General features: G+C 46.3%; 2 protein-coding genes across 13 annotated transcripts in view; one reads left to right on the plus strand and one right to left on the minus strand.

Moving 5' to 3' along the window:
* LOC122392221 (unconventional myosin-Vb-like) overlaps positions 1–7,223 on the minus strand; it is a 62,022-nt gene extending 54,799 nt beyond the window's left edge. For 2 of the 4 annotated variants that reach the window (XM_043386840.1, XM_043386839.1), the window contains exon 1: positions 6,838–7,223. In XM_043386840.1, the coding sequence (XP_043242775.1) occupies positions 6,838–6,864 (27 nt within the window). In that variant the 5' untranslated portion in view covers positions 6,865–7,223. The remainder of the gene's footprint in view (positions 1–6,837) is intronic. The other 2 variants (XM_043386841.1, XM_043386842.1) reach the window with 2 other exon arrangements.
* On the plus strand, positions 670–12,828 carry LOC122392222 (maspardin-like). Of its 9 annotated transcripts, none has more exons than XM_043386848.1 (7): positions 670–743; positions 8,786–8,986; positions 9,373–9,507; positions 9,839–10,065; positions 10,511–10,622; positions 11,057–11,305; positions 11,658–12,828. In XM_043386848.1, exons 2-7 carry the CDS (start codon positions 8,894–8,896, stop codon positions 11,811–11,813), a joined length of 972 nt encoding a protein of 323 aa, XP_043242783.1. In that variant the 5' UTR covers positions 670–743; positions 8,786–8,893; the 3' UTR covers positions 11,814–12,828. The 9 variants fall into 9 exon arrangements, with proteins under 9 accessions (XP_043242783.1, XP_043242781.1, XP_043242785.1 ...); XM_043386846.1 differs by having other exon boundaries at positions 677–710; XM_043386850.1 differs by lacking the exon at positions 670–743 and adding an exon at positions 5,811–5,870.
* Positions 12,829–13,210: the final 382 nt, after the last annotated feature.

The raw sequence follows: 13,210 nt of genomic DNA on the forward strand, positions 1-13,210 counted from the left end.
ATGTTGCAAAAGCAAGATCAATTAGTAAGTCTAATGGTAGGTAATATGTATAACACAAAAAAATAAATGTTCATGACAACATTCCCTAGGGAAAAAGGCAGAATCAAGACACCAAAAAAACACATTGTTTGGAAACTGGCCTTGAGTCCTGAAATAATGAGATGTGGTCTGAGAAATTCTACAAAGAATTTGACACTGAAAATCCAGCTGAAAAGGCAGGCGTTAGGTAGCCCTGAGCCTGACTTTGGTCCCATAATTAAATGAAAATGGATTTGAACTGACATTTTGTCGTATCTTTACAAGAAAACACATCATGCAGGCAAAATTGACAGAAAGTGGCGCAAAATAATACAACCAAGGATTTACTTTTAAGATGCTCTCTCCCCTAATGAATGTATGTAGGTAATCTGATGACGTAATAGGTTCATTCATATACCCTTTTTTGGTTGAAAAACTGAAGAGAAATGAATTTTCTTGTAGTGAATTACACTCACATTGTTGATTTCATTATAATTTAATATTGTGTTGGATAATTTTTATCAATACAATCATTCACGAGGCAGTGGCTTGCAGTCGTAAAACTTTTTTCGCAGCGTTTTATTCAGCTGGTTAAAAGCTTCTGTTATGGCGCATTTGTTTCGAAATCAGGCCCTCTGAGACCTTGTGTTTGTTCCCGTTTGAGGTTGGAGAGGATGGAAGATATCGTTTTTGTACATATTATTTGGTGACTGTTCTCAGGACCAGTGAGTTATTAATTCATTTTTTTTACATGATTCGTATCTTATTCACGAACCAGCAAGCCATGGTGGATAGGAAACAGTAGATGTTGATCTCGCTTCCTTAGTTAGGAAGATGGCCGAATCTGTACTTGTTTATGTTTTGACCATCTAGATTTTAAACATTTGGCTGGTGCCTGCAACATTTTAGGAGAATGTGGAAAAGTAGAACACCTGTGAAATGTAAATGTGATTACTGCTCAATGCTCACTGTCCAGTCTTTAGAAACACATTTCAGTAATTCAAGTTCTTTTTGTCCTCGCCTTTTTGATGAATGTGTTAGTTTTTTGTTGGCAATACCTCTTTGATTACAGGTGATTTTTTAACAGTTACAGACTGGAATTGAGTTTCAAAATTTTGGGTATTTGTGGGGCCAACTCAGCCAAAATCAGCCTGGCGGTATTTGTGGTTGGACAATGGATGGCTGCTGGGTGGGACAGGTACTGAAACTGCCAAAATGTGGCATCTCTTGTAGGGGTAAGCTAGAATCAAGAATGCAGGTTTTTAGGATGCCGGTAATTTGGCGGTTTTTTTGCTTGGGGCGTGGTGGCATGCCGGTATCCCAGATAATTTTTGTGGGGCGGGGCGGTGCCGGTAGCAGCCTTTGGGGAAAACTTTGCAACTCTACTCGGGAAGTTATAAATGGAGCTACTGAGTACAACATTTAAACACTTGCGCCGCCAGAAGTTTAAAGGGACCCTCCCACCTTCAAAAAAGTTAATGAATTGGCACGAAAGTGATGTCGCTCGGTTCAGAAAGAGCGAAAACGAATATCTACCAAATTTCATCGAAAAATATTCACCGGTTTTCAAGATATTAGACTTTTACTTTAGTTTACTTTTTGGGATCTCCGCTGTTCCTAGCGACTTTATTTGAAAGTGCGGCATTTGTTGCGCGCAAAGCAGCATATACCACCGCGTGCTGCGTATTTGGAATTTCCGACCTCGACGAGCGTCTGTGGTAGAAAACCACCACTTTGGTAGGGGAAACTACTGCTGTCTGCTACAATTTGCACTGCATGTCAAGCTATTGTAGCGACATCTATGCATATACATTTCCGACCTCGACGAAAATCTCGCGGCGCTTCGCGCCGACCCGCGCCGCCCATTCATACTGGAGAACAAAAGAGATTATGAGTTCAGAGTTGTGACAAATACCTAAAGCAACCACCACGTATGATGTATACATTAACAGTTAACTATCAGATTGACGGCATGTGTCAACAATTATACCCTGATAGAAGACCGGAGGCTCTGGTTAACCGTGTAAAAATGAATACCTACTTCAGACGTGTACCGCGTAGGAATTCAGCCCAGTACCTATCGTTGAACAGATAATGCATCGGCCTGAAAAAGAACGGTAACGATACCTAATTTTGGGTTTTTAGTCGGCCGATCCATCCCCCCTGTCGAAAATCTGTGGCGACGCCCCTGGCACGTAGGACAAAAGTACGTATCGCAAATGTTCGTACAGTATAAAGTACGCATGGACAAAACTACGTCAAGGACAAAAGCACGCATGGCAAAAGTACGTACAGTATAAAGCACGAATGGATAAAAGTACGTCAAGGACAAAAGTACGTATCGAAGAAGTACGTATAGGTGCATTATTAAGTACGCATGGACAAAAGTACGTCAAGGACAAAAGCACATATCGTAAAAGTGCGTACAGCATAAAGTACGTATGGACAAGAGTACGTCAAGGGCAAAAGAACGTATCGCAAAAGTACGTCGAGCATAAAGTACGTATGGAATAAGTACTTACGTCAAGGACAGAAGTAGGCGTATCGCAGAGGTAGGTAGGTACGCCTACAGTACAAAGTACGTATCAGACATGTGCATGGAGCCGAGTGATGGATCTATGATATCAGTGGATCTCGAGGCAAATTGTAGGTTCGGATCTATGATCCCACCGAATCCGGCGTGAAAAATTTACCCTGGATCTATCATCTCACAGGGTCTGACGATAAACCAAAAGCATGGATCTATGATCTGAGTGGATCCCACCATGAACAACATTTGAAACCAGGTTTCCAAGTGTTTCTATGTCAATAAGTGCCATAAAACTATGGATTATGATTTATGACGTGTTATCACATAAAAGCACTAAAAAAGAACGTTTTTAAGTTGCAACGAGTGATCTTTTGGGATTTCTGTGTTGACCAAAAATAAATGAGGATCTATGATCCCACTGGATCTTAAGCAAAAATACTAGACTCGGATCTATGATCCCTACGGATCTCTTGATAAATTAAAGAGCTGGATCCATGATCCCGACGGATCCGAGATCAGGATCCGTGGGATCAGATCCCAGATCCATTTTCTCGGATCCATGCACATGTCTGGTACGTATACCTAGACACAAGTACGTCAAAGACGAAAATACGCATCGAAAAAGTACGTAAATTATAAAGTACGTATATCGCTAAGGTACGTACCCTTGCTGACTTGCATAGATGTCGCAATCGGTCGCAACTACAGCGAGACATGCAGTGCAAACGGTAGCAGACAGCAGTAGTTTCCCCTACCAAAGTGGTCGTTTTCTACCACAGACGCTCGTCGAGGTCGGAATTTCCAAATACGCCCGCGTGCTACCAAACGTTTTAGTAAAAGATTTAAAAATCGTTAGATCTCCGCTGACGTCACAAATTCTAAGGGGGCATACCAATGCACTAGCCCCTTAGAATCCGAAAACTGCAAGTTTGAAATTCCATATCTCCGAATTAAAGCATTTGTCGATGTTGTGAGTGCCCAAACCGGTATTTGCAGGCCATGACCACCAATTTGGCTATCTCAACTCAAAACTAATGTTAAGGTGGGAGTGTCCCTTTAAAATTCATACCTACTTGAAGTCCACGATAACGCAGTACGTCATACATTCAGTACAGTAGCGATGAATAAATAAACGACCGTCGGGCGTTTGCCAGTTAAATCATACATCAAGCATCGCTACATCATTGTCATGGCCTGCAGTGTCAAACAATCGGACAGAAATGCCCAAAGCAGGACCTGTGGTGGCAAGGGAGTCCAAAAAGTAATTGTGGATATTGCTAACCAGTATAGCGCCTTTTGGGGCGACTAACGGAGCGAGCGAGGGGTTGAGTCTTGCACGTGCGAAATTTCGAGGGGGCACCTCCAACTGACTCGTGCACGGCACCCTAATGACCGGTTTCTAGCGATGTGCCAAATTTGAGCACAATCGGCCCAGCCGTTCTCGAGATCTGGGAGCGGCACCCTGCACGTGCGCACGTGCAAAATGGGTCCCAACTGACTTGTGCACGGCACCCTACTAACTGGTCCCTAACCGTGTACCAAATTTGAGCGCCATCGGTCCAGCCGTTCTCGAGATCTGGAAACGACCCCTGCACGTGCGCACGTGCAGCAGCACCCCAACTCTGGCACATGGATATGCAGTGCCTAGTGGGTGCCTACCTACATACCAACTTTCAGCGCAATCGGCCAAGTAGTTACCGAGATATTGCAACAATTACAAAACTGACACCTCTTCGTTTTGCACGTGGCACGTGCATAAGGGGTCACCTATATGCATCGGGAATGGTCCAATACTTGGTAGAAGGAATGAAGCTACCCTACAAAAATTACCGCGTGTAAATCGGTCAAGTGGTTGCTGAGATATAAGCCTCGCAAAAGCGTCCGCACGGCCGGCCGGCCGGCCGGCCGGCCGGCCGGCCGGCCGCTCATACTCAGAAATTTCCGTTAATCTAAGGAAAGACTTCGCTCGCTTCGCTCGCTCCGTAACTAATGCATTGCAATCTACCTTCCTCGGTTTGTAACCAACATACGCTGAAATAAGTTGTACAGGGAAGTGAGTACCTAGATAAATGCGAGAAAATGTATGGAGACCTCCAATGTCATCAACACTTATCACAGTCATGTCATCGATCTCTCACTCAAACATGATTGTAGGGTTCTCAATTCGGTATTGACCGTGGCAGAAAACCATAGTTTGCCACAAAAATCCACACTCTTGAAGTCTGAAGCATACCACACAACCTACATATGTATAATGAGGTGTCCGAGCCGTGATAAAAATAACGACACGCGCATCCACATCACGCACATCAGCGCCATCGATTAATGTGCTGGAGCGGAACAGTCGACCAGCGCGAGTGACGCAACAGATGATCCCAGAGACCCATCCAGAGCCCAACACCCCTCGCGGTGCCCCAGACTACCACGCGAGGCTAACATGCACCTAACATGTGAACAACCCAAACGGTAGGACCCAGCGCCGGCCGGTGGATGCTGATCTAGCACCGCCTCGTTTGGAAGGGGGCATTCGGCGAGCCCCGCCGCTGTGTGTCTTAAGAACGTTCCGACGACCGATAAGCCACGTCCTGGCGGCCTGTTCAACGTAACACCGCCCATGGCCCGAGCTATCAGAACGGAGACCCGACCTCCACAGTTGTACACCCACCTGCTGCAGCTGCCAGGGCTGTGCGGGACGGTCGTACCGGCTGACCACTCGTCGGACCGAGGGCACCTCACCGACCCGACCGGGGGCGTTGGACCCAAACCGGGGTCCGCGGCGACCCATCGTCGGTCTCAGCCTACCACGGCTGGGACCGAGATGGCCCGACATGACCGGGACCGCACCGGCCAGCCTCCACTCGCCCAAGGCGTCAACTGGATCTGCTTAAATGGGCCGAGCAGACGTCCAGTCTACCGTTAACTGATGATATGACAACAGCGTCAGCGCCGCCAGCCAGTACATTTGCGCTAGGCTACTGACCAAAGATCTGCACCGTATGGACGTGTCGAAGTCTTGGATAGAACACCCAAGCAAGCCACACAAATGAAACATCGGTTATCTCGCTGAAATTCCGTCCATTTCCACTTCGGCACCGGGAGACTGAGAACGAAGACGGGACGTCTACTGAGACCGCCCCTGGTCTCTGCAGATCGGTCCTGCAGTGGCGGACCTCGTGTCTCCCGTGACGTACCGAGGTCGATCCTGCACGGCCGGTAAACAAACGCGGCCAGCTGACGGACGTCACGGCGTCCTTCGCTCGACAGACTCCACAGTGGTGGCCGTGGCGGAATAGAGCGAGACGGGAGCGCTGGTGTCTGAACGGTAATGGTAGTGTGGTGCTCTGACTAGTTTGCGAGAGAGCGTTCTTTGAGTGGATTACCAGTGTCCAGTGTCATGTTGCAGGAAGTCAGAGTGCAAGTGGTTGGTATCAGTCAGCATGGCAGCAAGCTAAAATGCACTGCATCAACATGACTGGCCATTAGCAAGGCAAGTTTAATACAAGGTCAGACATCCTGACAAATTCATTTTAATCCAAGGCCCTACCTAATCTTAATCTGATAAAGGATAAGAGTGAAACAGAGACATATAACAATATTCCATTTGCATTCAAAATTGAAATGTTTCTCTTTTGGTCAGAACCAAATGAATGAAGATTGAAGAGGATAGGCAGAAATGATTGATTTGGGCAGCAACTGAGCAGTCAAAACCCAATAGCATGGTCTAGGGCAAATCTAGGACTAGTTTAGCATTGTTAGTTGTTACACTATGATAAATATAATTAATAATGCACACACCTATGCTAGTAAAAATACCTTGCAATGTTTCAAAAATACAGAATAGGCATGACAGAAGCATGAAACTGTTGGCACAACAGCACAGACCACAGAGAACAGCATGGACTGAGCTCAGAGTTGGAGTGGAGCACATAATCAATGATCATGAATCACCAAGACCTACAATGAAGCACTTCAAAACTCCTTTCATAGTGATTGTTACAGTGCACAGCTGAACAACTAACATCACATCAAGACAGTCTGAGGCTCCCCAGCCACACTCTCACCTGGGGTTAGAGGGGTTAGAGTCAGCATGGACATGCTGAACAAAGATGCAGATGGGTTGGTCATGAGAAGTGAGGGGTTCGATGAACTTGTCACATTATGAACCAGCACTCAACAGTTCTCAGGGTGGGATAAACACTTATGTAACCATGAAACACATTATAACTACAGTATGAAACAAGTATCCAGTATTTTTATGGGTATCTGAAGACAATAAAGATGGTACTCACCACACAGTACACCTCCTTTGAAGACATTTTTTATGCAAAAATTATATCTGTTCCGAAGCTTCAATAGTCCACAAGTATACTAATAAATAAACAGACAAATGCATTTAATGGAACAACCAATGAGCCATTTAATTGCCATTTTTGAACATGTTTAGACTCCGCTCAGTCTTCACCAGCGTCCACAGCTTTCACCGTCAACAAAACAGACTATGATATGGTTCTAGTTCGACACAGCTCACTTTTCATGCTTCAGTCACACATTGGATTCAGATTGAGACGGCGCCGTTTAGCACAAAACACAGGCGACACAGGCTCAGCGGTTTATATAGCCTTGGGCTCAGCTCACACCCCAACCGGCAACTGCCTCGACTCCCACTTCAACTCGATCCGCACGATTCTCGGCTCCAGCCTCCAGTCCACCGGATTCGGGGAGTCCGGACTCACCGGACTCGAACCAAACTCGAACTCCACCTCCAAATCAACTCCCAGCCGAATCGCTGACAGTCGTGGCATTTCATAGATGTCGCTAGCGTACAGGACTCCGTTGTCCATATGGTAGCCGTAGGGGTTTCGATTTCCGATTTCTGTAGGGGTTTGGGGGTTTATATAGCCTCGGTTTTGTGTGAAATGGATCGGGAAAATATGAATTCATGGAAATTTTTATATTAGATAGTCATTCAAAAGCAGCCATTCCATCAAATTCACTCACTACTATCACTGATATGCTAGAATTACCGCCAAAAATGCATTTCAACGGTAGTGCATTTTTGAAAATACACTACAGATTTTCTATGCTTCTCATGTGAACATGGCTTTTCTCTTGATACCCCGATACTGATACCCCCGATACATTCTCTTGTGATATTCGGTGACCTTGGTGGTAGTGCTACTTGTGGTACATACTCGTGAATTCGTGATACTCTCGGATAACGGATTGGGATAATGGCGTTGTTGCGTGGTGGGTGCGTGGTACGAATCAGACGAATGGTCCTTTTCGGTTGGCTTTTCTATTTTTCTGGCTATTTGTGTATTAGGTCAAATTGCGTATTATTAGCGTATTATGAGGTGTAATTTTATATGGGAAGCACATTCAATGTCGCATAGCAAATAAGAATACTGAGTGGATAGTGAATGATATCTCAATCTACAGCTTATTTTTCATGATATTCTCTGCTTTTAGGTGTTACATAATGCTATATTGATCCGTTATTTCATGTCACTTGTCACTTGTCAATGTATTCTGGACATTATGCTCATCATCAATAATGAGGGATTGGTTTTTCACAATTTTTCATTGGAAAGGCCAAGTGGCCTATCAAAATTCTGTACTTCTAAGTAAGTAAGTAGTCTTCTTGTCTCGCCTATTCCAAGTTTGAGTTCAGTGAAATATCAATGTTTGATCTGGATTACAGCTAAAAGCTTAGTTATAGATATTACCAAGATTCCTATGGATAGATTTTACTGTGCAATTTGTATGATTCCCTATGCTAGCAATATCCATGAAATGCCACAGCTGTTAGCAATTTAGCTGGAGTTTATTTGGAGATGGAATTCGGGCCTAGAGTCCAAATTCCGGACTACCCAATCCACAGCAGCCATGGATTGAGTTGAAGCTGCAGATGAGGATGGCTACCCTGGTTGGGGTGTGTGCTGAGCCTGTATTTTGTGCTAAATGGTGATGTCTTGATCCAAAAATGTGTGACTGATGCATGAAAGTGAGCAATGTCAAACCAGAACCCATGTCTTTTTGTGGACATTTTTTTCAAATTGTTATCATCTGCATTCTACAACAGTTGTCAGAAAAATTTCATGAGGTTGGCATTTGGCACATTCACTGCAAATTTCTGGATAGTGGATTAACTTGCTTTTTTAATTTCTTATGATGATAGGATATCCATTTCAGGCTTGGAATGATGTGTCTTGTAACCATTTACTAATACTTTTTCAGAGTGCCTGAACATGTATTAATTGTCTATATAGTTTTCACTCTGAAACCTTAGAGACAAGATACTTGATGCTTGGTAACTGTGGCTAAATCAATTAAGAATTGGTCAAAATGCAGAGCAACATATCCAAGAGTGAAGAATATCTAGCATTCAGAAGCACTGTGGCACTGAAAAGTGTGATAGTTGACCACGATGATACAAAGGTATGTGTTCATTACATATCTAATGCAACATCTTATCATTGGGTATACCCATGCTCATTGTTTGCAATTTCTTTGGTTAGAAAAATGTCAGTCAGTTAAGGTATGTATTAGTTTTTACTTGATTGCATTGAGGCTGATGAAATCTTTGGTTTGAAATGGCTTTGAACCTTTTGACAACTCTTCAAATGTACTGATTTGATACACACTGTTGAAATCCAGCTGCAGCTTTCTGCTCTAGTCTGACCTACAGAACATCAAAGTGCTGCCATACTGCATGTGATGTGGACTGTGGACCTCACAGTAGGTACTCCATTTTTATCTGTGTCTGTGTGTACAGTTGTGGTTCACGCACAACTTCTTGTGTCTGTCTGTATCCGTGTGTACAGGTGTGGCGCCTGTACGACGTCGGTCCGCGCTCGGTCTCCTGTCCCATCGTATTCCTGCCGCCGCTGAGTGGGACTGCCGACGTGTTCTTCCGCCAGCTGCTGAGTCTGTCCAGCCGCGGGTACCGCGTGCTCTCGGTGAGTGACTGACGGCGATGGAGAACCGTCGGAAAGAGCGGAATAGGGACGGGAAACTGTCGGGGATGGGGTTAATGAGGACGGGAAGCCGTCGTGATGGGGATAATGGGGACAGAAAACCGTCGGGAATGGGGATAACTGACGGTTTCTGAGAAGCGCATTGAAGAACAGGTACAGTTTAGGAGGGACAGGCAGGCAGGCCGGGGTATGTCGGTCTGAAATTCATTCCATCTTAGTTGCAGCACTGGAGTTATGTGCTGCACTTTGTCTGTGTGACAAGTGTTATACCCTGGTGCACTGAATTCTGAACCTCTATTTCTCCGTGTGACAGGTCTCATATCCAGTGTACTGGTCAGTACAGGAGTTCTGTGAGGGCTTCCGTCGTCTGCTGGACGAGCTGCGGTTGGATAAGGTGCACTTGTTCGGCTCTTTCCTGGGCGCTTTCCTGGCGCAGAAGTTTGCCGAGGCAACTCGCCAGTCGCCGCGCGTGGCCTCGCTCCTGCTCTGCCAGGCGTTTGTGGACACGCGCATCTACAAGAAGACGGCGGTGTCGCCCTTGTGAGTGAAAACGGGTTGGGGGACATTCCTGGGATGCGAGCCTTGGTTGATAATTTGTATTTGTATAAGCGACTCTTTCAATGACGGATACACTCGTCGATTGCGGTCTGTGGTGCCTGCACGTGTCATGGAATTTTTTGCTAGCTGGAGCGAATATATCGTTTTACTTGTTTCGCTAAATTTTTATTGCTGGTCGGCTGGTGGAATGCTCAACACTCTAGTACGATTTACATTCTGTGTTGCTGGATAAAAGCATGGATGGTTTTATACATATTTCGAAATGTACCCTAGTGAAATATCTCTGAAGATGCCTCATCAGAAATACGATACGTCTGTGCAGTTTCGGCAGCTCTATCGTGCCCGAAATTGATGGCTGTCACGTGTAACCCTAGCCCTTATCGATAAATAATCTGTCAATCAATGACTGGTGTCTGTGGCTCCGCAGCTACTGGCTGGTGCCGGGTCTGGTGCTGAAGAATATGATCCTGCAGGGCTTCCCGAGTCACGACTGCGTCCGTCCCGATATTGCCAACTCGTTCGACTTCATGGTAGATCAGGTGGGTGTCTTTTTAATTGTGCGACGGTACAAAGCGGGTGAGACGGTCAAATGTGGTACGAGGCATCGATTGGGAGGTGTGTGCAATAAGTGTGTGGGTGGGAATTGTTTGTGACTTTTGATGATATGAAGTGAAGTAAAGTGATCGTGTCTCTCGACCTCGCAATTATGCATGATTTATCATCATTCGTTATTTCATTTGTATTTGTGTATAACCGTCTCCCGTCCCTGGCAGCTGTCCCAGCTGATTCAGGTGGAGCTGGCGTCCTTTGTTTGTCGACTGCAGGTCATGTGTTTAATTGTCTTTTATCCCCGGCAGCTATCCCAGCTCAGCTAGGCAGAGCTGACGTTCATTGGCCGTATGTAACCGTCCCCGGCAGCTATCCCATCTGATTCAGGCAGAGCTGCGTGTAACCGCCCCTATATCCCCGGCAGTTGTCCCAGCTCAGTCAGGCGGAGCTGGCGTCTCGTCTCACGTTGAGCAGCACCGGCTGTCGGGTGGCTGTGGACAAGCTGCGACACCTCCCAGTCACACTACTACAGGCCCTGGATGCCACAGCGCTCACCGAGCAGGCCCGCGCAGAGGCCGAGCGCTGCTACCCCCACGCGCGTGTGGCGCACCTTAAGACGGGCGGCAACTTTCCGTTCCTGACGCGGCCCGACGAGACGGATATGTTCATACAGGCGAGTGACTTGTGTTGGAGCTTGATCATGTGGATCGTATGTGGTTCCGTAAGATTGTCTTATTTTCACAACCTTTGCATGCTGGTCTTTCCCACAGCCTGTTTACTCTGGCTTAACATCGTGTCCCCTTTTGCTGGATAATCCCCAAGTTTACTTTCATGCCGCTCCCTATATCTGACCCTGTTTGACAAGTTAAATTGTCTCTTCAACAGCAGAGCTGTATTATGTGAGAGGATGTAGCTATCTCAAGTCAGGATCGTCTGTTTCGTATTCTCCCCGGTTTCGTATTCTCCCCCACTCTTCACTTTATTCAGTGACCGATACTGACTGTGGCTCTACGATACTGCGACAGGTGCACGTGCGGCCGATGCTGGGTCACAGCGTCTCTCCGAGGGAGGAGCGAGGTGACGAGCCGGAGCCCGTGCCGGACTCTCCGGTCACCACCGACCAGCGGCCAACCGGGGCATCCGTCACCACTGACCAGCGGCCGACCGGAGCACCCGTCTGACATCGCCGTCTGTCGGTCAAGGTGGCTGTCAGACGCCGCCGCCGTCCGCTGGTCGGGGGATGGGTCGGGGTACCGTCAGGCCCGTCCGTCCGTTGCTCGGGGCACCCATCTGACATCGCCGTCTGTCCATCGGAGTAACTGTCCGATCGGTCCGTCCTTTGGTGATCCCTGGGTGACCTCTGCTCTACCGTCCCAGCGCGTATGTCTGCACGGCTCAGCTTATGTTCTGCGCAGTGAGTATCTACGTCGGCTGATGGCGTGACACGCTCGTATCAATGCAGACTCGGAGACTGTCCTGGCTCCCGTGCCGATTTCGACGCAGCGGCGCACCAACCGTCCGGTGTGTGAGTGTGCGCTGCTCCCGGAGGGGCGTTGAACAGGGTAGAGTGCTGGTCAATGGTCATGGACAGCAGAACCGGTGCCCAAGAGGTGCTTGATGGACAAGTGTGTAAAGAGTCTATAACGAATGAATGCCGTGGCCAGTGCGGTATAATTCGGGGAAGCAACTCGAAGGATATGGTGAACAGCTGTTATAGAAGTGTTTATATGTAAGCCGGGGGCCAGAAAGCACCTTTCAATTACAAAGAAGTAGAATGGGCTATGTAGGTAATGCGCCGGTATTGGGCGGAGGCATTGTCAAGTTGTGAAGAAGCGTTCAGTTATCTTGAGTTTTGTAAGTAGATTATTTGCTAGTTTGAATGAGTGATTTTTATGTGGAGTCACTGCGCTTCCTTCCGATTTGTATGTACACATGTAATGTTCATGGCATCTGAGACGGGGTTGTATACGAAGGGTAGATATAATGCGTGTGGCGTTTTCTCTTTCAGTATTACTTTTGCTTGTTGGGTCTGGTGCTACTGCTTGTTAACTCGGCTTAACTTTTGTACTGTGAACAGTATGGACAGTACTGTGTATGAACTGTACTGTGAACAGTACTGTGTTCTTCAATGCAAAATGTTGTTTGTGTTCCAGTGATTTGTGTTCTAAGACAGTAAGAGTACACCTAACTAAGCTATCTACTGAATAATCAAACGCTGTGTGGTTGAAACAGTGTATAATATGCTGGTTCGCGCCAGTATGCGGGCTTTCTACATCATATATATTGTTAACGTCGCGTGACTGTTCAGCTAAAAGGCTCAATACAGGATGCAACTAATAGATGACGTTCGCTAGTTTTCAGCTGCTTGGATATGAAATTTTAACGATGCAATATTTACAAAGACAAAATATTTTCCATAAGGGATGTGGGCAGCATAATATCCGCTTCAAATCTACTATTCACGTGTGGGGGCGATGCGAATCTTCCCTGTGCAAGTCAGTATGATTGATCTTGATACACTGTTTGCGCTCATAAATCAACCATTTTTCATGCACAAAAAGGACAATATATTCAAAAT

The sequence above is a fragment of the Amphibalanus amphitrite genome, unplaced genomic scaffold, assembly GCF_019059575.1.
Source record: "Amphibalanus amphitrite isolate SeventyFive unplaced genomic scaffold, NRLGWU_Aamphi_draft 000475F_arrow, whole genome shotgun sequence".
NCBI classification, from domain to species: Eukaryota; Metazoa; Arthropoda; class Thecostraca; order Balanomorpha; family Balanidae; genus Amphibalanus; species Amphibalanus amphitrite.

Coding starts and splice junctions, on each gene's coding strand:
- LOC122392222 (XM_043386848.1), top strand. CDS start 8,894: ATGCAGAGCAACATATCCAAGAGTGAAGAATATCTAGCATTCAGAAGC. Junction 9,508..9,838: donor GCGGGTACCGCGTGCTCTCG/GTGAGTGACTGA, acceptor TCCGTGTGACAG/GTCTCATATCCAGTGTACTG. Junction 11,306..11,657: donor AGACGGATATGTTCATACAG/GCGAGTGACTTG, acceptor ATACTGCGACAG/GTGCACGTGCGGCCGATGCT.